At 36.7% G+C, this 24,269-nt stretch overlaps 2 protein-coding genes across 2 annotated transcripts in view; one reads left to right on the top strand and one right to left on the bottom strand.

Annotated features, from left to right (window-relative positions):
• LOC148945912 (transmembrane protein 120 homolog) overlaps positions 1-24,269 on the bottom strand; it is a 545,739-nt gene that overhangs the window by 455,446 nt on the left and 66,024 nt on the right. The window lies entirely within an intron of this gene.
• Positions 1-24,269, top strand: part of LOC148945919 (uncharacterized) — a 75,877-nt gene that overhangs the window by 8,556 nt on the left and 43,052 nt on the right. Inside the window, exon 2 of the mRNA XM_089097780.1 lies at positions 21,784-22,351. Coding sequence (XP_088953906.1) covers positions 21,801-22,351 — 551 coding nt within the window. The 5' untranslated portion in view covers positions 21,784-21,800. The remainder of the gene's footprint in view (positions 1-21,783; positions 22,352-24,269) is intronic.

Consider the following 24,269-nt stretch of genomic DNA (forward strand, 5'->3'; position numbering starts at 1 on the left):
AGTCAGCCTTTCTAAAATCACCTATTTCTTATCTGAGCCATAGTAAAGCTCGTGAATAGATAGAACGTTATTATGAATTGGTCAATTTTAACTAAGTATCAGAATTAGGCAAATCTCAGCGTTAGCTAAATTTCATTGTGAATAGATAATAAGCCGCTATTTCATGACATCTAAACTAAATGGAGTATTAATGTCTAAATGCATAATCGTTGTTATGCAATTTCTCCAAAAACGCTTCATCTATTTCTTTCTACTCTCCTTCTTCCCACTTTACTTTGATCCTGATTCTTCTATTTCAATTATATTAGTGTTCACGTTACCTTACTTAGGAAATGTTTGGTTCATATTAGGCAATTTGAATTCGTGATCAACAGAAAAGAGTGGAAATTAGTTTTTCACTCTAAGGGAAAGAGGACATTTTGCAGTACAGGAATGTAGCATCCAACATTCACCTTATCATGCCTCTTGACCTCTTGGCCTAACTTTTTTCCGTGCCCTTCACTTAACAATGTTTAAGAGGTTTATTATCAAGAATAGGTATATTTTTTATTTAGAATTTTTTAAGAGTTAAAATTATTCTCAAAAAATAATGTATGTGCTTTTGTTATAATCATTGCTTTTTATTTTCGAAATTAAATAAAAAACTGTTTTTTTTTTCAGTTGAAAGCAAGAATAAACATTAAAACTGAAGTGAACAGAAATTATCCCATATATGAAGGGAACTGCCCCCTCCTTAAGCCCTCGTTCGTTACGCTAAAGTTTTTAGTAAAAAGTCTCTTATTCTAATTAAACGCACCTTGTGTTTCAGGAGTCGCTCTTAAAGAATGGGGGGGGGGGACAAACTTCAATGCGAAGTCCAATGGAATGAAAAGGGGTCAGCGCCCCTCATACACGGAATAATTACTTTTTGTTTTACGTAAGGTTTAATGCTGCTCCCTGCTTTCAATTGAAAAAGCGTATATTTTTTTTATTTAATTTCTGGTCATTTTTCAAATCATGCCGAAAATCCCCCCTCCGTGGAAAAATTGTAAAAAAATTCCCCATCCCATGAAAAGTTTCTCCCCCAGGAAATTGCCTCATGGAACAATCCCCCCAGGCAATTCCCTCCCTAATGAAATTTTCCCCCGAATATTCCAGACAACTCTCTCCACCCGTAAAATTGAGCAGCCAAAGAAGAAATAAGACCAAATAAAAACGTTTCGCATATGAATTCCGGACCCCCCCCCCCGTAAAGTTTCCCTTGGAAAATTCTCTTATCAAAATTCCTTTTTTTAAGGAAACAATATAAAAGGCAGCTAAAATGGGTAGTGGTGCCAGGGATTAAGGAAGAAATATAAAGATTTTCTTGGTAAATTTACTTTCAGTACATTAAAGATGAAAGTTTTACAATATTAAATCTACAAAAACAGCAAACTAGCAAAAAAAGAAGTGGCCATTAAAAATTAATTAGATAAATGCCATCAGAATTCGCCGTCCTAACCAGGTGGTTAGCGCTCCAAACTTGGAACATTTTGTCCTAGGGTTCTAATTCTGGTGTCGTTGGTTATTTGGCTTGGACTGACAGGACTCAATAAGATCAGCCAGAGCCGGCCCAGTTCTAAATGGGTACATGGAGTCACCTGGGGAAGGAAGGGGGCACAATCTAGCTATTATTGCAGAAGCTGTGTTTTTTTTTAGAAAAAGATAGTTTTTAAGCCTAAGAAAATTATGAAAAAGAAATTAATTTAAGTGTAAAGAAAATTCTTACCTCAAATTTAGGAAAAATCCGTTCTACGAGGTAATGCAAACGTACACAAGCGTTCCCATATTTACGAAACCTCATAAGCCCGATTTCAAACTATATTTTAAGGAGTTAGGGGTTTAATGGAATACAAATCCCTATTTATATAATATATATTACCTATTTATATATTATAAGGATTGGGACATAATTCAAACTTTAGAGTAAAGAGCGAGGTATTGTGAAGGAGTAAGCCCCTCATATACGTAACAATTTCTGTTCGTTTTAAGTTTTGATGTTGCTCCTTACTTTCAGTTGAAAAAACTTGTTTTTTATTTAATTTCTGATCGTTTTTAAAGAATGCCAGTAAATCCGGCTACTCCTCAATGAAAAAATTCCTCCTCCCCTAGGATTTATTCTCTAGACAATGCAATGCTGGTGAAAATGTACCCCGGACAATTACCCTTAACATCTTCACGAGTAAAATTAAGACGGAAAAGAGAAAGCAAGACATGAGAGGAATTTTGTTTAAGAATTCTGACATTCCCCCAATGTAAAATGTCCCCTGAAAAATTCACCCCTTGGAAACTTTCCTCCCCACGAAAAGTTTTGCCCGGGGAAAATCCCCCCAGCAGAAAATCCCCCTCCCCCGAAAAATGTATGCAGACTTCCCAGTAGCAAATACTATACGTAAACAATAGGAAAATTTTTTAAATTAAATACCTGTCCCCAACGGCTGTGGGAGGGCCATGATATCCCCAAAAACATAGTTATTCCGCCTTTAAACTATGCTGAACAAAATGGCTATCTCAAAATTTTGATCGGGCGATTTTGAGAAGAAAGGGGCGTCGGAACTTTTAATTTCTGCTCGAATGAGCCCTCTCACGATATTCTAGGACCACTGGGTCGATACGATCACCCCTGGGAGAAAAAAACAAAAAAACACGCATTTGTGATCATTCTTCTGGCTGAAAATGCAAAATCGCATATTTTTTCACATAGGAGCTTACAAATTCTACAAAAGTTATCTGATGGTGTTATCAATCTTATGGTGCGATTTTGATTAAGATTTAATGACTTTTAGGCGGTGTTCTCCCTTTTTTCGAAAATAAGGCAAATTTTCAAATACTCGTAACCTTTGATGGGTAAGATTAAACTTATTGAAACTTATATATTTGAAACCAGTATAAAACCCCAATTCTTTTGATATATCTATTGGTATCAATATTCCATTTTTTAGAGTTTCGGTTACTCTTGAGCCGGGTAGATCCTTACTTACAGTTCGTTACCACGAACTGTTTGATAGAAAAAAAACGGTGAATTTTGTCTGTCGTAACTAGTATTAGCCAATTAGATAAATCTTATTATGAATATGTCTGACGTAAACTAAAATCTCGGTATTAGGTAAATTTTGGCATTTAGCATTTAGCCTTTACATAATAAGCAAATCAGGCAAATTTTTTTCTAAGCTACCAATTCCTCGCTTTGAGAATATTGCCAATTTATTATAAAATGTGGATTAATTCTTGAGCTAAGTAGAGCCAGGAGCGAAGTTCAGTTAATTTGAACATTTTTGGAATTAGGGTAATCGTTAAATATATAGAATATAGGTACTTCTCTATATGGTGATTGTTTCCATTGTAACTAGCCTGAACTAGTGAATCAGATACATTTTAAGATAAATGGGTCCGACACTCACTAAACCGTCGGTGTTAGGTGGATCTCGACATTTGGTAAATGTCATTGTGATTGAGCCTTAACAGAGAGAAAGTCAGCGCGTTTTCTTTAAAGCTTTCTATTTGAAATTCCCTCCCAAGCCAAGACTGTCCATTTCTCATTGCAAAGTTTCTTCGTACAACTTGTAAGTGTCAAACCTATAAGATTGATAAGTATAAATGCCAAATTTTTCAATGTGCAAGGTCATGGAACATAAATTGAAATTTTTTCGAAAATTTGTTTCCGAAGATTACATCAGCTTGGTGCCAGAATGAAAAGGGAATAATGCACAGCATAATTCATGTTATTGTTTGACAAATTTCAGTTGTATTCTCTTCAGGTTATTTATCCCACCAGTCCCAATTTAGATAATTCTATTCATTTCTATGTCTGGGCCACATAATACACATACTTTTGGATGAAATTAAAATTACACATGACTCCGTCGCCAAAAAAGTGTACCGTTCGCTGTTTGTCCAGCTGAACAATCTTCAACTATCAATAGTAAAATTTATAACTGACTAATCACAATTTGCGGTAACGAACTGTCAGTAAGGATCCACTCGGCCCAATAGTAACCAAAGCTGTAAAAACGAAATTTTGACAGCAGTAGACGCATCAAAATAATTGGCTTTCGTGCTGACTCCAAATTTATAAAATTTATTAAATTTAATTTCACCCATCAAAAGCTACGAGGCTAAGAAAATTTGCCTGATTTTAGAAAAAGGTGGAAACACCCTCAAAAAGTTAAGCGATCTTAATGAAAACCACACCCTCACATGCAGCATATCAAAGAAGCCTAATGTAGAGATTTCAAGCTCTTATCGTCAAATTGTGGGATTTTGTATTTTTGCCAGAAGAATGATCACGGATTCGGGTTTAGTGTTATTTTTGTTGTTTTTGTTTTTTTTTCCAGGGGTGATCGTTTCGAACCAATAGTCCTAGAAGATCAGGAGTGGGCTCGTTTGAACGGAAATCAAGAATTCTAGTGCTCATTTTAAGTGACTAGAAAGATTAGATGGATTGGAGATAGTCGTTTGGCTTAGCATAGTTGAAAGTTCCGAAAGTACCTCTGGGGATGACATGACCCCCAACAGTCTCTGTGAAAGGGATGTAACTTATGTAATTTGCCCCTTGTGTACATATAGTATCTGTTATTGGGAAATTTACGGAACATTTTAGGGTTAGGGGAAATTTTCCACCTAGAGAGTTTTACAGGGGGAATTATCCTGATGAAAATTTTCACGGAGGGGGGAATTTTCCGGGGGAAATTTCCTGCGGAAAGGGTATTTCCCGGTAGGATTTGTAAAACGTTAGCTTAAAAACACTGTCTGTTTCAGCTGAATGTGAGAATCCACATTAAAACATAAAAGGAACAGAAATTATTCCGTACATGAGGGAGGCAACCCTCTCCTCAATCCCTCGCTCGTTACACTGAAGTTTCTTAGTGCGCTAAAAACAACTTTATACTCCAATTCACCGGTACTTGCGTTTCAGCAGTTGTTCTTAAAGAATTTTGACAAAAAGTCAAACTTTAGCACCCAGAGCAAAGAGTTGAGGAGGGGCAAGCCCCCTCATGCAGATAATCATTTCTGTTAGTCTTAAGTTTTAACTCACTCTTTACTTTCAGTTGAAAAAGTTTGTTTTTTATTTAATAAAGTACTAATAAAGTGCTTTATTAGCAGTTTTCCTTAAATTCACCATCTAGGGTTCACCAGGAATGTCTAATCTGTCAATGTCAAACTCATAAGATTGAAAAGCACAAACGTCTCATGCTCAATGGTTTGTCGTATATCTTTGGAAAGGACCCAAAACAAAAGTTCCGTCTTTCTATCTGGAGATGTTTTATGCTTTCAATTTTGAATGCCTATTTTTATTCGTTCAAAGAGCCAAGAGTGAGGGAGCAAGATTGCTTTTTCGAACTTTGTCAATGCAAATAGGCACTTAATTTGAAACAGACGAATTGACGTTTACGGCTGTTCAAAACCAAAACATATTAAGCGCAATAAGCAAATATTAAGTGAGTATCCGGAACATACCCAGGATTCCCGTTGTGGGAGGCAAGCAATTAACTATAGTTAACTACTGAATATTACGCCCACACTCGATACGAATGACTCTGGTATTTTTGTACCAATCATAAATTAATATGGTATTAATAGTACCAATCATATACCCCACTTAACACACTACCGAAAAAACGAACCATAAATATAGCATCAAAAATGTGTCTATGTAGCACCTTTGCTCAGGATATCGAAGAAAATAGGGTTGTATTTTTATACATGTACCTACAGAGCCACCTTCAAATACAGCTTAGGAATGCGATGGGCACAGTGGTGCAAATTCAAGAAAATGTAGGGTGGAGGCAATATGTGCTTTAAAAATGTCGATTTGGGCATTTTTTTTTCTTTACAGTGGAAATACCAAAAAGTGTTTTCAACGAAAATACACATAAAACATATCTTCTAAAATCTAAGGAGAATTTAGGAGGGTGGAAATTCTATTCCTCCGTGTGACGTCCTTAAGATTACTTCGGTGTCAAGTTTAAAACAAAAGCACACCCTTACTCCAAACTGAAAAATAAGTTAAGGAAAATGGTCCCTACGTGCCGCACCAATACAAACCAACCTTCCTAGTTTCTGCATCCCACGAAATTTCTATCGCTTACCGCAATATCAACCAATTCCTCCCTTTTAGACCACCCCAGAAACATGTCCTCCCTCAGTCCATTTATTTCCTTCCAAACCCCCCCCCCTAAACTGAACAAAATTATTGACTCCATCACCGCACATCGGCGAAAAATAAGGCAAAATAGAAAAAGGATAAGCTCCATTATTCTACACAAAAATGAAAAATATACACATCATTCCACTGGGCTTTTGTTTCAATTACTTTCCAAAAATCAGATGATTTTTGTCGGCAGAGAGTGAGGGTCCTTATAATAAATATCAGGGGGAACCCACTGTGTCTAGTGATGGCTAAGACCTTTAAAATTGACCAACTCCAGGCTGCTCAAAATGAAAAGCCATAAAGTGCAATAAAAAAGCCTTAAATAATTTTTACCAGAATCATATTAAGGATTCCTGTTTGAGGAGGAAAGTAATTAGCTCTATTTGCCACAGCATTTTGGTTATCCCTAAAACTAAGGATAAAAACTGAAATAGGTCTAAACTTTAAAATATAAAATACATATGTAGCATTAATCGCGTTTTCTTGTAGAACTGGTAAACAGTGAAAAAACATATTAGCCTTTCCAAAAGAAAGAATTCTAAGATATGCGAGGAACAAGGGATGGCCCGTTGCAACGCTTATATTTAACATATTCTGTTCCATAATACATACTCTAGTAGGAATTATCTGAGTAAGTATGCCTAGATCTAACTCGCTGATGTTTTCTAGGTCAGAATAAAACATTTTTTGGTCAAGAATTTATATAGAAATATTATGAGAGTCAGAGTCAACAGGACTGGTGGGAATTTATCCTTGGGTCTAAGGGAATGAAACTACCGAAAAATAATGGAAATTGAACTTTGAGGCTCAAGACTTTAATAGCTTAATTGTTGAAAAAAATTTCCAAAATAGCGTTATTAACTAGTATTACAGAATTTTGCACTTTTAATATTTTTCCATAAGACAGACAGCTGAAAATCCTTCCCTCTACTTCCCCTCTCGGTGTTCATAAGGATTCTAGGCATTTACCCCCTCCCCCACCCGGAATATACTCCCCATGGAAAATTTGCCCCTCGGAAAATACCCCCGGAAAATACCCCCCGCTGAAAATACCCTGTAGAAAATACCCCCGTGGAAAATATCCCCCGGAAAATACATCCTCGCTGAAAGAAAATTATTGCCAAAAATTTACTTCCAACTGAAATTTCCCCCAGATAATCCCCTCCCCTCCAGAAACTCCCCCGCGAAAGATCCGTATGTTTCCCAATAACAAATACTAACTGTAAGCAATGGACAAGTTACAAAACTTAGAAAGGCACTTTTGCTTCTACAATGATATTCTCTGATTGTTTTGTAGTTTGGGAGGGAGGGAGATACCTCAAAGGGTGTATTTTAACGCCAAAACATCCCAGATCTCATTGAGCCATCAGATAAATACAGAATTAGTTCTAAGGAAGAAACGAGGCAAGGGTGGAGGTAGAAGCTGATGTATGATCCCCAAGGACGTAACCAGGATTTTTTGGATGTGGATGGGGGGAGGGGGGTTCAGGTTGGTTTCGTACAAAAGAAACTTTAAAAAACGTGAAATTGACATGTACTGTCTTATGATTTCTGAGAATATTTCTGGTCTATGCTGTTATTATGAAAGTAGAGAGTAACATTAAACCCTAAAATGAGCAAAATTTATTCTGTATGGGAGGGGGATTACCCCTTCCCTATCCACACCTCCATCTCATGGCCGCAGAAACTTCGGAGGATGCTCATTAGAATAAAAATTGAGAGTTCAAGTCCTTTTTTTATAAGTCGAAAGTGATTGGAGTTCAACCCGCCGCGGGGGGGGGGGGCAGTTTCCGGAAGGTATCTCCCGGGGGAGGAGGGTATTTTTCGGGGGGTGTTTTTCTGCGGGAGCTATTTTCTGGTGGGGATATACGCTGGCCACCTTTCATAACAGTGTACTTCTGTGTGAATTCCATTTTGCAAATCTTCCATTGTGCCAAGTTCCCCCCTTTGACTGGCCCAAGTTCAATCATAAATCCTAATACCTCCATCCCCCTACTTTCTCCCTCTAATGCTATAAATAAAATTCAAAAGCCTAGAAAATCAAAGCTCTTACCCCTTGAACATCCCAATTGACTTAATCAAAGCCTTTTCAGTCAAATTCGCTAAACCATTATCAAATGTTTTCAACCAAGCTACAAAATTTGGTAAATCCCTAAGTTGCTGGAAATATGGTTTTACGACACCTGTCTAAAAAAAAAATCTACTAATCTGACTTTCGTCAACGTACGCCCCATTATATTTACTCAAGTTTTTTTTTCAAAACTAATAAAAGTTTCCTTTGCGACTGGCTTAGAGTTAAAATTATTCCACGTGTTGACATACAAAAAATTGGTAATTTAAGCAAAACTTCCACCACCCATGACCTTGTGCACTTGATGCATACCATCATACATAATCTAGAAAAATTAAACTTTTGGTTAGACCATGTCTTAGTCAACCTCCAAAAAGTTTTTGATTTGGTGTTGACGACAACATCCTTATTTTCTTATTACTGAACAACTTTGAACTTGATCCTCTCTTAGTAAACATTGTGATATCGTTCCTCACAAATAGATCACCAGTTGTAAATTATAAAATATTGTTCCGGCCTCCTTCCTTTTTACTGCAAAATCCATTAAGGAACCTTATTAAGGCTACTTTTTTTGTTGTAATGGCTAATGAGATTGGCAAGGAACTACTTCCAAGATGGGAGTATGTGGATGACTTGTCGATACTTAAAGCATGTCATAGGAATATTAAAAGTGACTTCCTTGAAATCCTTACCCATGTTTCCAATGAAGCTAAGAATCTAAAAATAAAAGTAAATAACACTAAATCAAACACAATGAAGATAAGTTTCATGGAACCTACCCCCGTTTTTCTAAACCCTATCCCACCTGAAAGGCTAGTGAAAAGACTTAACCTCCTTGGTGTCACAATTGCTAAGAATCTTAAGTGAGACATACATGTTACAAATATTGTTAAAGAAGCAATCGTATCACTATCCTTATTTAAACTTTTGAATAAATTTAAGTGTCCCAAGATGCATTCCCTCCGTGTTTAATTCTCCTTTGTCAGGCCGCTATTGGAATATGGATGTTCAGTCTGGCATTCACAACTTTCAAATGAACTCAGCAACAAAATTGAGTCGGTCCAAAACCTTTGCTCAGGATCATTTACAAAAAGAGTAAAATACCATATTAAGGTTTAATACCATTCTTTTAAGGTTTTTAAAGCTGGATGCATTAAAATCTTAAAAGAAAGAAGGGGCAAAATTTACTTGCGTTTTGCTAAGTCTACCACTTCAAATCCTCGCACTGAGGGCCTTTTCCCCAAATTTCACAACCCCACTAGAACCCAACTCACCCCGCTTAACCTCCAGAGCAGTCCCAACTTGCTTTCCCATCCATGTGTTACCGAAGGTTTTCGAAAAAGTTTCATCCCCCTTATTTTGGAGCACTTTAATCATTCCTGATACAGGTCCTGAACCAAAAACAACCCCTTCGTCTTTTTTTAGAAGATGGTGTATCGTCACAATAACTATACACCCTTTTTCTAATTCCATTTTTGTTTTTGCCCATTTTATCTGCTTCTTTGGCACCAGTTTTAATATTTTTTAGCTCTATTTTTTAATCCAGCTGTTTACACAATCCTATTTAATTGTTAATTTTTCTGATTGTTTCTCTGATTCTTAATTATTTGGACGTGCATTCTATTTTCGTTTCCAAAAACTTTAATTTTTACATTATTTCACTTGAAAAATGAGTTCGACTGTTTTTTAGCTTATAACAGTTGTTTGTCAGTAAAGTGTAATCTTATATTCCCCCCCCCCCACCCTATTTCGTTTTTTGACCATTAATCGTGTCAAGTTAATTATTAATTTAGACACGAAACTTTTGAATGTTATATTTTACTAATTTGTATAAATTTTTTATTGAGCATTTTTACATTTGATAGATTTCTTGTTCGATAAATTTTTAAATTTTATATTGCTGTCTTGGATCTTTTTTTTTCTTCTTTTTTTCTTTAACTTCGGCATATAAGCCGAATTCGGGTCTATTAGAGCTTTTGAGTGAATCTTTTGAACATAAATATTATCTTATCGTACAATATTACGTTTGGCAGCCTTTAAGAAAGATGTACGGACACATTTTTTGTCCCAGTCGTGGTGGGTCACACACCCCCTTTGTCAGACTCCTCTACTTCTTACGAAGGAGATGGCGTATACTATCAGTAAACAAAATCAATAAGAGGGATTTTCGTTCATTTTCCGACTTTTTCAATGTTAGAAATGCGCCTCTAAGTGTTATACACTGATATGGTATAGTAATCAAAATGGTCATAATATAGATCTGCCGTCATTGGAGAGCCGGAAGATTAGATGAAAGGAGTGCCAATAGTATGTTTACACTGTAAACATTCCAATCTCTATGTTCATGATGGCACAAATTCAAATGCTGTCTTAAAAAACTGCCGAAATTTAGAGCACAATATGTCCGAAAATAAGAGACAAGATTTATTGCTAAAATTATGGACTGTGTTAATGAACCATTAAAGTTTAAACAGCTAATTCTTAGATTTATTACAGAGCATATCGGGCTGTGCTACTTTAAGACTTGAGTAGAATTGAGATAAAGGTTTATTCATTAATTATTTATTGAAGTTGCGCAAATATTATGAATTAATGAAAGATCATTGGAAATTATAGTGATTCAGTATGATTTTTTTATACCCTATGGTTTTGATCGTATTTTTACAAGGGTTCTGTGTCAATTCTGTTTGTCATTAACTAGAAAATAAAGTTTTTCTGAGGAAATTAAAGAGCGAAGACGAAACTTCAAACGAACCAAAATTGCTGCTTTGCAATTTTTGGAACTTATATCCGCAATATTGGTACAAAGAAACTGACTCGTAATATTTCCCTAAATTTGTAGAATTGTGGAAAACTTGCGCTTTACTGAAAACTGACCTTACTTGAAGTTTTGAGGGAATGGAAGCTGTATACTAAAATTTATTGAGTTCATGGCCGGCGGCAGACTATTAGAATTCTTGTAAATTAGTCTTTCTTTTCCTGCAGGGTACTTATTTTCCCCTCCTAATTGAAATCTTTATGAAAAATATATTACTCGACGTGTATATTTTAATTGAAATTCCTTCTGTTATTGTTTGTACCGGTTGCTCTTTACTTATAGCTCATTAACACGAGGTTTTTGTTCTGGAATACAAGGCACAACTTATTCTTTTTTTGTACTTTTTTTCAAATACTTTATTTTTCACATACATATTTGACGGTTATCATATAGTTGAAATAGTCCAATTATGTTCCAAAATTACTTATCTGACACTCATTATATGGAAGAGTTTAGCGTCAAAGTAAACCTTAGCCAAAAAAAGAAAAAAAAATATCTAAAACAGGTAAACACTCAATGTTTTCATCATATTAATTAAAAAAAAACTTTTTCCACAAAATAACTTTTTCAGAGAAAAGTAAAAGAATATGAATGTTTTTACTTTTATAACTTTAATAAATCAAATAATATTAACATTTTAATTACTAAATATCAGTATATGTATATTAAACTGACAATGCACATTCATTTGTATTTTTTTCAGTAAAGTGCATATTATGTTCTGGCCTTGGGAAGGCATAGGGGTTTTGAGCCCAACTTATGTTAATTTCTGCTCGTTTTGAGTTTGACTCGGGTATTTATTGTAATTTCTGTTCGTTTTGGGTTTCATTTATTTATCGATGTTGATTTGTGGTAGTTTCACGCTTGGTAGATTATTTGGTTTTGTTTTTGCTCTTTTTTTAATGGAGTTCTTTACTTTTCTTTGAAAAGATTATTTTGTGAAAAAAGTTTTTTTTTAATTAGTTTCTGTTCGTTTTATATTGACATAGTCTTTTCAGGGAAAAAGAAAATATACTTTAAAACTTTTCGTTTTTTTTAAGAATTTATAGTTTGGCCTACTATTTGTATGCTGGAGAAAATTTTTCAAGAATTTTTAACGACATACATCCTTTTGAAAATCTTGACACAGATAATACTGTTTAATTTAGTTTCATACCTCCTCTAGCTGACCTGAAATGGAAAACTTAATTCCATTCGCAAAAAAACTGTTTACTTTCTTTGATAGCTTGGATACACTTACCCTCTTTTGATTTGATTAAATTTTAAGAGCAGAAGTAGCCCCGAAAGTGTGAACACAATACCCTCAATCGTTCTTGGGATACTGCTGAGATGCCTTATTGGGAATCAGCATTAATACAGTGCATTTTAATTTAATCTTAAGGCAACATTTAGTTTTCAAACATAAAGGCAAGTAGGAGCGGGGGGTGGGCGGGGGATTAGTTTCCCTCCAATCACTTTCGATCATTAAAAAGGACATCAGCCCTTTCTATTTTCAATCGAAAGAGCCCTTTTCGAAGTTCCTACTACAACTCCTTCGATACAAAGTGCCCTGGTCTAAACAACAACAACAACAAAAAAATAATACATTATACCCTCATCGATCTTTACTATAAAAATGTCAAGCCTTCCGATCACTTTCGACTATTAAAAAGGGCACTAGGCCTTTCGATTTCCAATCGAATGAGCCCTTTTTGAGTTTCTATGACAAGGCTTCCTATAAACACCTTATATGCCCCCAGAGCATAAATCACAACCCTTACCCTAAGGGCTGTGAGGGGGGTTGTCATCCTCTAAGACCTAATTTCAAGAACCATCAACTAAGTTAAACAAAATGACTATCTCAAAATTTTTATTGGATGTTTCTGAAAAAATGGTGGGCGTGAGAGGGGCGTTAGTCACTCTTCAATCACTTTCAACTAAAAAAAAGGGCACTAGCCCTTTAATTTCCAATCAAATGAGCCCTTTTGAAGTTTCTACGGCAACGCTTTCAATAAAAACCTTATTGCCCCCCACGGAATAAATAACCCCCCGTCCCCTGTGGGCTGGGGGGGGTTGTCATCCTCATAGACCTAATTTCCAGAACTTTCTGCAACGTTGAACAAAATAGCTATCTCAAAATTTTTACGGGATTTATTTGGGGAAATGATGGGCTTAAGAAGGGGGTTTGTTATACTCCACTAATTGTCGATCATTAAAAAGCACATTATCCCTCTCTCAATTTTCAAGTGAATGACTTCTTTGGAATTTCTACTACAACTCTATCTATATAACCCTTATATGCCCCCAGGGCATAACTTACAACCCTTGCACTGAGGGCTGTGGGGGGGGGGGGTATTCATCCTTAAAGACCTAATTTCCAGAACTTTTAACAACGCTGAACAAAATGGCTATCTTAGTGTCCTCCTCAAAAACAAAATTGTTATCCAGAAAACTACGCTGAACAAAATGGCTATCTAAAAATTTTGATTGGATATGTGTGGGGAAAAGGTGGGCATGAGAGGGAGGTTAGTTGCCCTCAAATCACTTTCGACTATTAAAAAGGGCACTAGACCTTTGAATTCCCAATCGAATGAGCCTTTTTACAAGTTTCTACGACAAAGATTACAATAAAACTTTATATGCCCCCAGGGCATAACTTATAACCCTTGCCCTGAAGACTGTGGGGGGGGGAGTGTTCTAATCAAAGGTATAAGTTTCTGAACTTTAAACTGCGTGGAACAAAATGGCTATCTCAACATTTTGATTGGATGAGTTTGGAAAAATGGTGGGCGTGGAAGGGGTATTAGTTGCCTTTCAATCACTTTCGACTGTTAAAAAGGGCACTAGCCATTTCAATTTCCAATCGAATGTGCTATTTTGAAGTTTCTGCGACGACGCGTTCTATAAAAACCGTATATGCCCCCAGGGCATAACTTACAACCCTTACCCTAAGGGCTAAGGGGGGTTATCATCTTCAAAGACCTAATTTCCAGAACTTTCAACTACGTTGAACAAAATGGCTATCTTAGAATTTTGATTGGATGTGTTTGGGGAAAAGGTGGGTGCGAGAGGAGGGCTAGTTGCCCTCAAATCACTTTCGACTATTAAAAAGGGCAATAGCCCTTTGAATTTTCGATCGAATGAGCCTTTTTCGAAGCTTCTACGACAACACTTTCTATAAAAACCTCATATGCCCCCAGGGCATAATTTACAACCCTTGCCCTGAGAGCTGTGGGGGCTTGTCATCCTCAAAGACCTAATTTCCAGAACTTTCAACTACGTTGAACAAAATGGCTATCTCAAAATTTTGATTGGATGTGTTTTGGGAAAAAGTAGGCAAGGGGGTTAGTTGCCCTCCAATTTCTTTCAACTATTAAAAAGGGCACTAGCCCTCTCAGTTTCCAATTGAATAAGCCCCTTTTGAAGTTTTTACGACAAATCTATCTATTAAAACCTTATATACCCCCAGGGCATAGCTTACAACCTTTGCCCTGGGGGCTCTTGGGGGTTTGTCATCCTTAAATACATATTTTCCAGAACTCTCATCTACATTGAACAAAATGGCTATCTCTAAACTTTGATTGATTGTGTTTGGGGAAATGGTGGGCGTGAGAGGGGGGTTATTTACTCCCCACTCACTTTCGACTATTAAAAAGGGCAATTTCAATTTCCAATCAAATGAGCCCTTTTTGAAATTTCTACAACAAAATTCTATATAAACCTTATATGCCCCCAGGGCAAAACTTACAACCCTTGCACAGAGGGCTTTGATTGGGTTATCATCCTAAAAGACCTAATTTTCAGAACTTTCGACTACCTTGAACAAAATGGATATCTCAAAAATTTGATTGGATATGTTTGGGGAAATGGTGGGTTTGAGAGGGGGGTTAGTTGCCCTTCAGTCACTTTCGACTATTAAAAGGGCACTGGCTCTTTCAATTTCCAATTGAATAAGCCCTTCTTGAAGTTTCTGCAACATTGCCTTCTATAAAAATCTTATATACCCCCAGGGCATAACTTACGACCCTTGGCCCAAGGGCTGTGGGGGTGAAGGGGTTGTCATCCTTAAAGACCTAATTTCCAAAACTTTCAACTACGTTGAATAAAATGGCTATGTAAAAATTTTGATTGGATGTGTTTGGGGACAAGGCGGGCGTGACAGGGGGGTTAGTTGCCCTCAAATCACTTTCAAGACTATTAAAAAGGGCACTAGCCCTTTGAATTTCCAATAGAATGAGCCCCTTTTCAAGTTTGTACGACAAAGATTTCAATAAAAACTTATATGGCCTCAGGGCATAAATTATAACCCTTGCCCTGAAGACTGTGGGGGGAGTGTTCTAATCAAAGGTATAGTTTCCTGAACTTTAAACTGCGTGGAACAAAATGGCTATTTCAAATTTTGATTGGATGTGTTTGGGGAAATGGTGGGCGTAGAAGGGGTGTTAGTTGCCTTTCAATCACTTTCGACTATTAAAAAGGGCACTAGCCATTTCAATTTTCAATCGAATGAGCCTTTTTTGAAGTTACTGCGACAAAGCGTTCTTTAAAAACCTTATATGCCCCAAGGGCATAACTTACAACCCTTGCACTGAGGGCTGTGTGTGGGGGGAGGGGGTATTCATCCTCAAAGACCTAATTTCAAGAACTTTCAACTACGTTGAACAAAATGGCTATCTTAAAATTTTAATTGGATGTGTTTGGGGAAAAGGTGGGCGTGAGAGGTGGTTTAGTTGCCCTCCAATTTCTTTCAACTATTAAAAAGGGCACTAGCCCTCTCAGTTTCCAATTGAATAAGCCCCTTTTGAAGTTTTTACCACAACTCTATCTATAAAACCCTTATATGCCCCCAGGGCATAACTTACAACCTTTGCCCTGGGGGCTCTGGGGGGTTTGTCATCCTTAAATACATAATTTTCAGAACTTTCATCAACGTTGAACAAAATGTCTATCTCTAAACTTTGATTGAATATGCTTGGGGAAATGGAGAGCTTGAGAGGGGGGTTATTTTCTCGCCCATCACTTTTGACTATTAAAAAGGGCAATTTCAATTTCCAGTCAAATAAACCCGTTTTGAAATTACTATAACATCTTTTTATATAAAACTTATATTCCCCCAGGGCAAAACTTACAACTTTTGCACAGAGGGCTTTGATGGGGGTATCATCCTAAAAGACCTAATTTCCAGAACTGTCGACTACGTTGAACAAAATGGATATCTCAAAAATTTGATTGGATATGTTTGGGGAAATGGTGGGCGTGAGAGGGAGGTTAGTTGCCCTTCAGTCACTTTCGACTATTAAAAGGGCACTAGCCCCTTCAATTTCCAATTGAATGAGCCCTTTTTGAAGTTTCTACAACATCGCCTTCTATGAAAACCTTATACGCCCCCAGGGCATAACTTACAACTCTTGCCATGAGGGCTATGGGGGTGGAGGGGCTGTCATCCTTAAAGACCTAATTTCCAAAACTTTCAACTACGTTGCATAAAATGGCTATTTAAAATTTGATTGGATGTGTTTAGGGAAATGGCAGGCGTGAAAGGGGGGTTAGTTGCCCTCAAATCACTTTCAAGACTATTAAAAAGGGCACTAGCCCTTTGAATTTCCAATTGAATGAGCCCCTTTTCAAGTTTGTACGACAAAGATTTCAATAAAAACTTATATTGCCTCAGGGCATAAATTATAACCCTTGCCCTGAAGAGTGTGGGGGGAGTGTTCTAATCAAAGGTATAGTTTCCTGAACTTTAAACTGCGTGGAACAAAATAGCTATTTCAAATTTTGATTGGATGTTTTTGGGGAAATGGTGGGCGTGGAAGGGGTGTTAGTTGCCTTTTAATCGCTTTCGACTATTAAAAAGGACACTAGCCATTTCAATTTCCAATCGAATGAGCCCTTTTGAAGTTTCTACGACAAAGCGTTCTATAAGAACCTTATATGCCCCAAGGGCATAACTTAAAACCCTTGCACTGAGGGCTGTGGGGGGGGGGGGTATTCATCCTCAAAGACCAAATTTCCAGAACTTTCAACTACGTTGAACAAAATGGCTATCTTACAATTTTGATTGGATGTGTTTGGGGAAAAGCCTGGCGTGAGAGGTGGGTTAGTTGCCCTCCAATCACTTCCAACTATTAAAAAGAGCACTGGCCCTTTGACTTTCAAATCCAATGAGCCCTTTTTAAAGTTTCTACGACAAAGCGTTCTATAAAAACCTTATATAGCCCCAGGGCATAACTTACAAACCTTGCCCTGAGGGCTGTGGGGGGGGGGGGTATTCATCTTCAAAGACCAAATTTCCAGAACTTTCGACTACGTTGAACAAAATGGCTATCTTACAATTTTGATTGGATGTGTCTGGGGAAAAGCCTGGCGTGAGAGGTGGGTTAGTTACCGTCCAATCACTTTCGACTATTAGAAAGGGCACTAGCCCTTTCAATTTTCAGTCGAATGAGCCTTTTTTGAAGTTTCTATGACAACTCTTTCCCTAAGAACCTTATATGTCCTCAGGGCATAGCTTACAACCCTTGCCCTGAGGGCTGTGGGGGAGTGTCCTCCCCAAAAACATAATTTTTATCCGGAAATCAACTACGCCGAACAAAATGACTATCTGAATTTTTTTATTGGATCTGTTTGGGGAAAAGGTTGGCGTGAGAGGGAGGTTAGTTGCCCTCAAATCACTTTCGACTATTAAAAAGGGCATTAGCCCTTTGAATTTCCAATCGAATGAGCCTTTTTTCAAGTTTCTACAACAAAGATTACAATAAAAACTTATATGCCCCCAGGGCATTACTTATAACCCTTGCCCTGAAGACTGTGGGGGGTGTTCTAATCAAAGGTATAATTTCCTGAACTTTAAACTGCGTGGAACAAAATGGATGTCTCAAAATTTTGATTGGATGAATTTGGGGACATTGCGGGCGTGGAAGGGGTGTTAGTTGCCTTCCAATCACTTTCGACTTTTAAAAAGGGCACTAGCCATTTCAATTTCCAATGGAATGAGCTATTTTTGAAGTTTCTGTGACGACGCGTTCTATAAAAACCTTATATGCCCCCAGGGCATAACTTACAACCCTTGCCCCGAGGGTTGCGGGGGAGTGTCCTCCTCAAAAATATAGCTACTATCTGGAAATCAACTACGCTGACCAAAATGGCTATCTCAAAATTTTTATTGGATGTGTTTCGGGAAATGGTGGGCGTGGATGGGGTTTTAGTTGCCTTCCATTCGCTTTTGACTATTAAAACGGGCACAAGCTGCTCCGATTTCCAATTGAATGAGCCCTTTTTGAAGTTTCTGAGACAACTTCTTCGATTCGAAGTGCCCTGGTCTAAAGGAAAAAAATTATAAATAATACATTGTGCCAACATTATACACCCAGGGCATAACTTAAAACCCTTGCCCTGAGGTTTGTGGGGGAGTGACCTTCTCAAAAACATATTTTGTATCTTGAAATCAACTACGCTGAACAAAATAGCTATCTCAAAATTTTGATTGAATGTGTTTTGGGTAATGATGGGCATGGGGGGGCTAGTTGCCCTCCAATCACTTTTGGCTATTAAAAAGGGCACTAGTCACTCCAATTTCCAATCGAATGGGCCCTTTTCGAAGTTTCTACGACAACTCCTTCGATACGAAGTGCCCTAGTATGGAAAAACCAAAAACTCCCCCCCCCCCAAGAAAAATACATTGTGCCAACATCGTTCTTTACTTAGGCAGCGCAATTGCGCTCCCTATTATCGTCAAATTAAGTTCTACTTCAGATCAGAGGCGTAGCATGGGTTTGGAGGGGGGCAGTGGCCGATCCAGGGGGTGAGGGGTCGCCCCCCCCCTAGCTTAATCTAAAGTAGTGTAATTTACTTAATTAACTCAATTTTGCGTTAATTAAACTTGCTCCTAACGCAAGTTTTTCGGATCAACCTATTTCCCCCCCCCCCTAAATTTATTTATCGGATCAACCTATTTTGCACCCCCCCCCTAAGAAAATCCTGGATCGGCCCCTGGAGGGGGGATACAAAGAAAGTGCCGAAAAAACCGTCCAGTTTGCCGACAAATGGGGACACAGAAGCTAAGTTAAACTAAAACATGAGCTAAATTTTAAGGTGTCGCCACTGTCCACCTCTCCCCCTCCTTAGATGTACCCCTGCTTTACATATTGACCAAGACATTTCAGCACATGTTAAAAATATAAAGTGCTCTAAAGATATATGATTTCAATCCTTCACTGTTTTAATTGTTCCTGGCGATTACCAGAGAGTTACATTATTCCTTATTTAAAATTGACTTTAAACAATAATGGCATTCAGAATTTTAAACAACCGATCTTCTGATTTACCAAAATTCTCAGAACCAATTTGTGAATTTACAGTGGTTACATTCAAATTTTATTTTTATTGCTAAGCATATGCAGTTCTTAAAAATTGCTGAAGTAAACAGTGTCAACTGAATATTTGTCAATGCTGGATTTACAATTGGTTGATGGTATAGAAAAATCATGGGTTAATACTCCTTATATTCTTAAAATTTCTTTAAGAGCTCCTGAAATTCAGGAGCCTAAATTTCCATGCCTATTTTTAGGTAGACAAGATAAAATTAATTTTTATTTTCACCAAAATTTTCATGGCAATGCCAAATTTCCTTGGTATAGTCACATTAAAAAGCAAATACAGAAAAAACACTAATGAATCCTCCTGATTTTTGTTATACATTTTTACAAAAGTAAGCATAAAACTTTTCCCTAACCATTGATGGGCACAGCGTACCGGCTGAAGTTTCTTAACAGGCACTGCAACCCTGCGCGGGAGTTGTGGATTGAGGGGGGGGGGGAAGGGTTTTCTGGATTGGGTTGATCAGAGATTTACTTCCAAAATCCATGCAGAGTTTCTCTCTTCTTTTTTTCAGAGTTTGCATTTTAAACTTTGTCAGTAGCTCTTCATACGACTGGACTCGATTAAGCCATGTAATAATAAAGGACTCGAAGAAAAGGATGCTCCAGAATTTCATTTAGCATTCTTCTCAAACTCTATGTTCAGTTAGGCTCTCGAGGAGCTTTTGCTGGAGCAGCTGCAACAATTATAATGCTTGCTGGCAACATGCTAACATTTCATTCTGTTGTACAGATTCTGGAGAGTTAAATAATCAGTAGTGACACGTGTCACTAATAGGCCAATGGATGACACTAAACTAATAACTAATAGTAAAAAAAATAACTAATAATAATAAAAACTAATTCACTAAACTAATAGTTTAGTGAATTTTCTATTTGAAAGTCGTCTTTTCAATCGAAAGTCATCTTCTCAATTTCGCTACAGAAATAATATTTCCTTGAAAGTCTTCTTTCCTTTTTCCTTATACCTTAGCCTGGCATAAATCTTCTTGAGGAGGTGCGTTTTTTAGGAGAATTTATTTCTAATTGCGTAGTTAAAGCGTATCTACTACTTAGACGTATCTAGGGGTCGAGGGCTCTCACCCCTCCTTTATTGCTGCCAAAAAAATAACTTTTTCGGTGCATTAGTTATCCCATATTTCAGAGTCTGGATCTAAATCTGGATGAGTTTACGTAATCAAAACCTCTGTATTTTAGAAAACTTTATTTTTTGTTAGTAATATTTTGGTAAATTTTAAGTTTCTTGAAAATGCTAGTTCAACCTCGTGCTTGAAAGAATCTAGCAAGGACATCCGGGGAAATTTTGCATGGGATTGTTAGCCTGTAAATACTTTTCATGGGAGGAGGAGGTAAAATTTTTCATCCTATTTCTAACTGTTCTGTATTCTGCATTTGTATTGTAAGTTTTTAGTCTCACAAGGCAGGATGCCATCATTCATATAAATAGGGATAGGTAGCCCTTGGAATGGGGACAATTAAAATTGCCAAGTACATACAGATTAAATAAAAAACATTGTAATTTAAAGAGAAGATCTGACTATCTTAAGATTTCTGGGTCAGGTAAGGGCTCAAAAACCCCCTTCGGCATGAATACTTGGGAGGATGGCCAAACCTTTTATTTGTGTCCGGATCTTACACATCGGACCAAATTTATATTCAGCCAAGTTAACATACACAGAAACTTGTTGCATATGGTAATAAAATTGTCGAAACAATAAAATGTCAAAAGAATTATATGAAATTATTGTGAAATTTGGAATAAAAATTCCCTTCCGTCCCCTTTTCTGCTTTTGTCGCCAATGTTTAAAATTATTAACGAACACTTTTAGTAGTATTAACAGCTTAAGCGAAGAAAGCGCTTGTTTTCTTCAGCTTTTTATTTCCATTCTCAGCCATAGAGCCTTACGGGGGAGGGGGGAATTTGATGTTTGATGCTGATTTATTTTTCTTCTTTTTCTGCTGACTATTAATATAATATATTTGCTGTTTCTTGTTGGGAAAAAAAATCTTATCTCCTTTTTATTTCGTTGGGTGAGTTCCAAAACTTAATTATCATTAAATATTTGATATTTGCTTTAGTAAAACATCTGGTAGTAACGCAATTAGCCCCTAACATGCTTATAATACATAAAAGGGGCTAACATTGTGTATATTCCGTTCTGCACTTCTTATAGTATAAATTACCTACTATCATTTTGTTATCAACTGTCTTGAAACGAAGATAATTAAAAACTATTAAATAACTATAAAATATAATTACTTATCACCAGTGAGTGAGTTCTGGAACATACCCTTTGTAGTCCCCTGTTAAGCTCTGGAAATCTACATAAAATATTTACTCTGATATCCGCTTATGACTCTTTTTCAGGCTATGGAGTGGTGCAAATGAGCATAATGATAAGTGAAAGTTCAAGTTTATTATCCAATAAGCTAAGAGAGGATACACGATATGACTGGCTTGGAAATGAGTTAGACAATATAAAAGCGGAAATGTTGACCTTTGTTATACCTCTAACAAAAAGTGAACGAGAACAAGCAGATAAGGAGAATTTGATTAATTTAAAATGTGAAATATACAGAACAGATGAGAATAAAGTTGAAATTGATCATGAAGGAAACTCAATATGCTGTGATCACGTTGAAATAGTTAAAAGTGGGAGCAGTGAAGATTTAAAATCTCCCAGCTCAGAAGGGAGCTTTTTTAATGATATTATGAATACCTTAAATAAAAAGTTGGAAACTAATGATGTAAATGATGAAGTGGAAGATAAGGTGTCTGACAAAAATATGAAGGAAAGGCTGCAGCTCGACCTTGAACCCCTTTTGGATAAAGATGGTGCTGAAAGTTTGGATAATTTTCCATCTGCAAATACACCAGTCAGTGTTGCCACCACTAGTGTCCCAATTGAGGATAAGAAAAGCGGAAAACTTAAAAGGTAATTCATATTTACTCAATTAAATTGCCATCAAAGAAGTTATGAAGCATACAGTATATATTTTAATACATTAAGACATATATTACATCTCATTTATGCTATCAGATCTATTATATAAATAAAAAATAATTATTAACAATCTATTTTTTGTCATTTTGCTGATGTTGGCCATTTTTAGAATAAACTTTGTTTTTAGTGCGAAGAAACTAATGTTACCAACGCAAATGCAGAGGTATCAACTGGGGAAGTAGGGTGGACTGTGCTTCCTAGATTTTTGCCCCTCTATATTTGGAGAAATACCGTTCTGGGGATATTTTCATTGAAACACGCATTTTATTGAAAAAATTTGATAAAACGGAAAATTTGCCCCTCCCCCCAAATATATGTGGAAAAATAAACTACAAAAAAGTAATAAATAGCCAAATTCTTACCATATATCATATATCGTTAACCTATATGATATATCATTAACCTAACACCGTTAAATGTTGTTCAGAAATTGGTTGGGCATTTGACTTTGTGTATTACAATTGGTTCCAAAATTCAACTTTTCTCATTCATTTTTGGCATGTATTACTTTTTAAGAAAATGCGCTCAAAATTCGCATTTCTCTTTATTCAAAAATGATGGATCATACAGGAAAAATGGATGGAAAATGTAAAAGTTTTAAGCAGTTTCGCGGAAAACCCAGGAAACTTTGATGATCTTAAAGGTATATATAAGAAAATATTTAATGGTTTTATGTCGATAAGGAATAGGCAAGAATTAGACTGTTTTAGAATTTTTTTAGAAACGGAGTGAAACCGAATATCATAAATGGTTATTATTATTATTATTATTAATTGGAAATCCGTCAAAACAACCAAAAGGAGAGTGAGGATAGAAGGAAAAGGAAAAAGATACTGATCACATACAACAAAACTAGCGAAGAAAGCGAAAAGGGATGTGAAATTAAAAAAAAAATAGAAAAAATCCATTAAATTGTTATTTGAGCTTATAAGACCGTTCATTGGGTTTTCGGCTGGTTTTTCGACGATATGCTTAGCATTTGGTGAGTGACGACAATATCTGGTTTGGTGATTTGAAAGTGTACCTTTATAATCTGCCAATGTCATAGGTCACAGCTCTGAAAAGAATCGGACGGCATCTTGTTAATAAAACTGTTAGATAAAACCAAGCTAGTATTTCCGGCTACAGAGTCAGTAGGTTTTTACCAAAACTGTGACGAGTTTATTCACAGTTTTGGCAAGTCGGTGTTTTTTTTTCTCGTGGCTGTGAGATCCAGTTAAAACTTTCAGAAAAAAGGTTTTTTGGGAAAGGGAGGGGTGTAAGAGGGCTTCGAATTTTATCTTGGAGAGGCCTGTTTATGCCTATCGCCCGACAAACCCTACTGCAAGTTTGCAATAAATTGAGAAGTTTATGGCATGGAGATAGCCAAAGCAAATACTTTGCAAAACAGAATTGATTGGATGTTATTCCGGCGAGTTTTATTGAAGGGGCGTTTCCAGAAAGGTGTGATGTTCAGTATTTGAGGAAGCGGAAAAAAGTCAAAGGTGTGGCTCGAACCCACTACTCCGTTATCAAGAGTCTTATGAGGTACACGCTCCAGACTATCAGCAGAATCAGTTGGATGATAGCCATTAAACAAAAATAAAGCGCATACACTCTTTTATGAAACCCTGAGAAGAAACCTTTTTTCCCCAAACACAAAATTCTAAGTATCCTTGTCCCCCCTTCAAAAAAATCCGGGAAGTTTCAACTTCTTCCCCCAGCTGTTATACCAGTGGTGTCAATTCACGAAAATTTAGGGGGGGGGCGGGTTACACTACCTCTGGTTATCAAAAACCAGCTGATTTTAAAAGTACTCCGGAGAAACTGTTGCCTGTTGTATGACATTGCGTTGTTGTTTTGAGATTAG

Source organism: Artemia sp. Qi Xiang Cuo, chromosome 12 (assembly GCF_049724085.1).
Source record: "Artemia sp. Qi Xiang Cuo chromosome 12, ASM4972408v1, whole genome shotgun sequence".
NCBI classification, from domain to species: Eukaryota; Metazoa; Arthropoda; class Branchiopoda; order Anostraca; family Artemiidae; genus Artemia; species Artemia sp. Qi Xiang Cuo.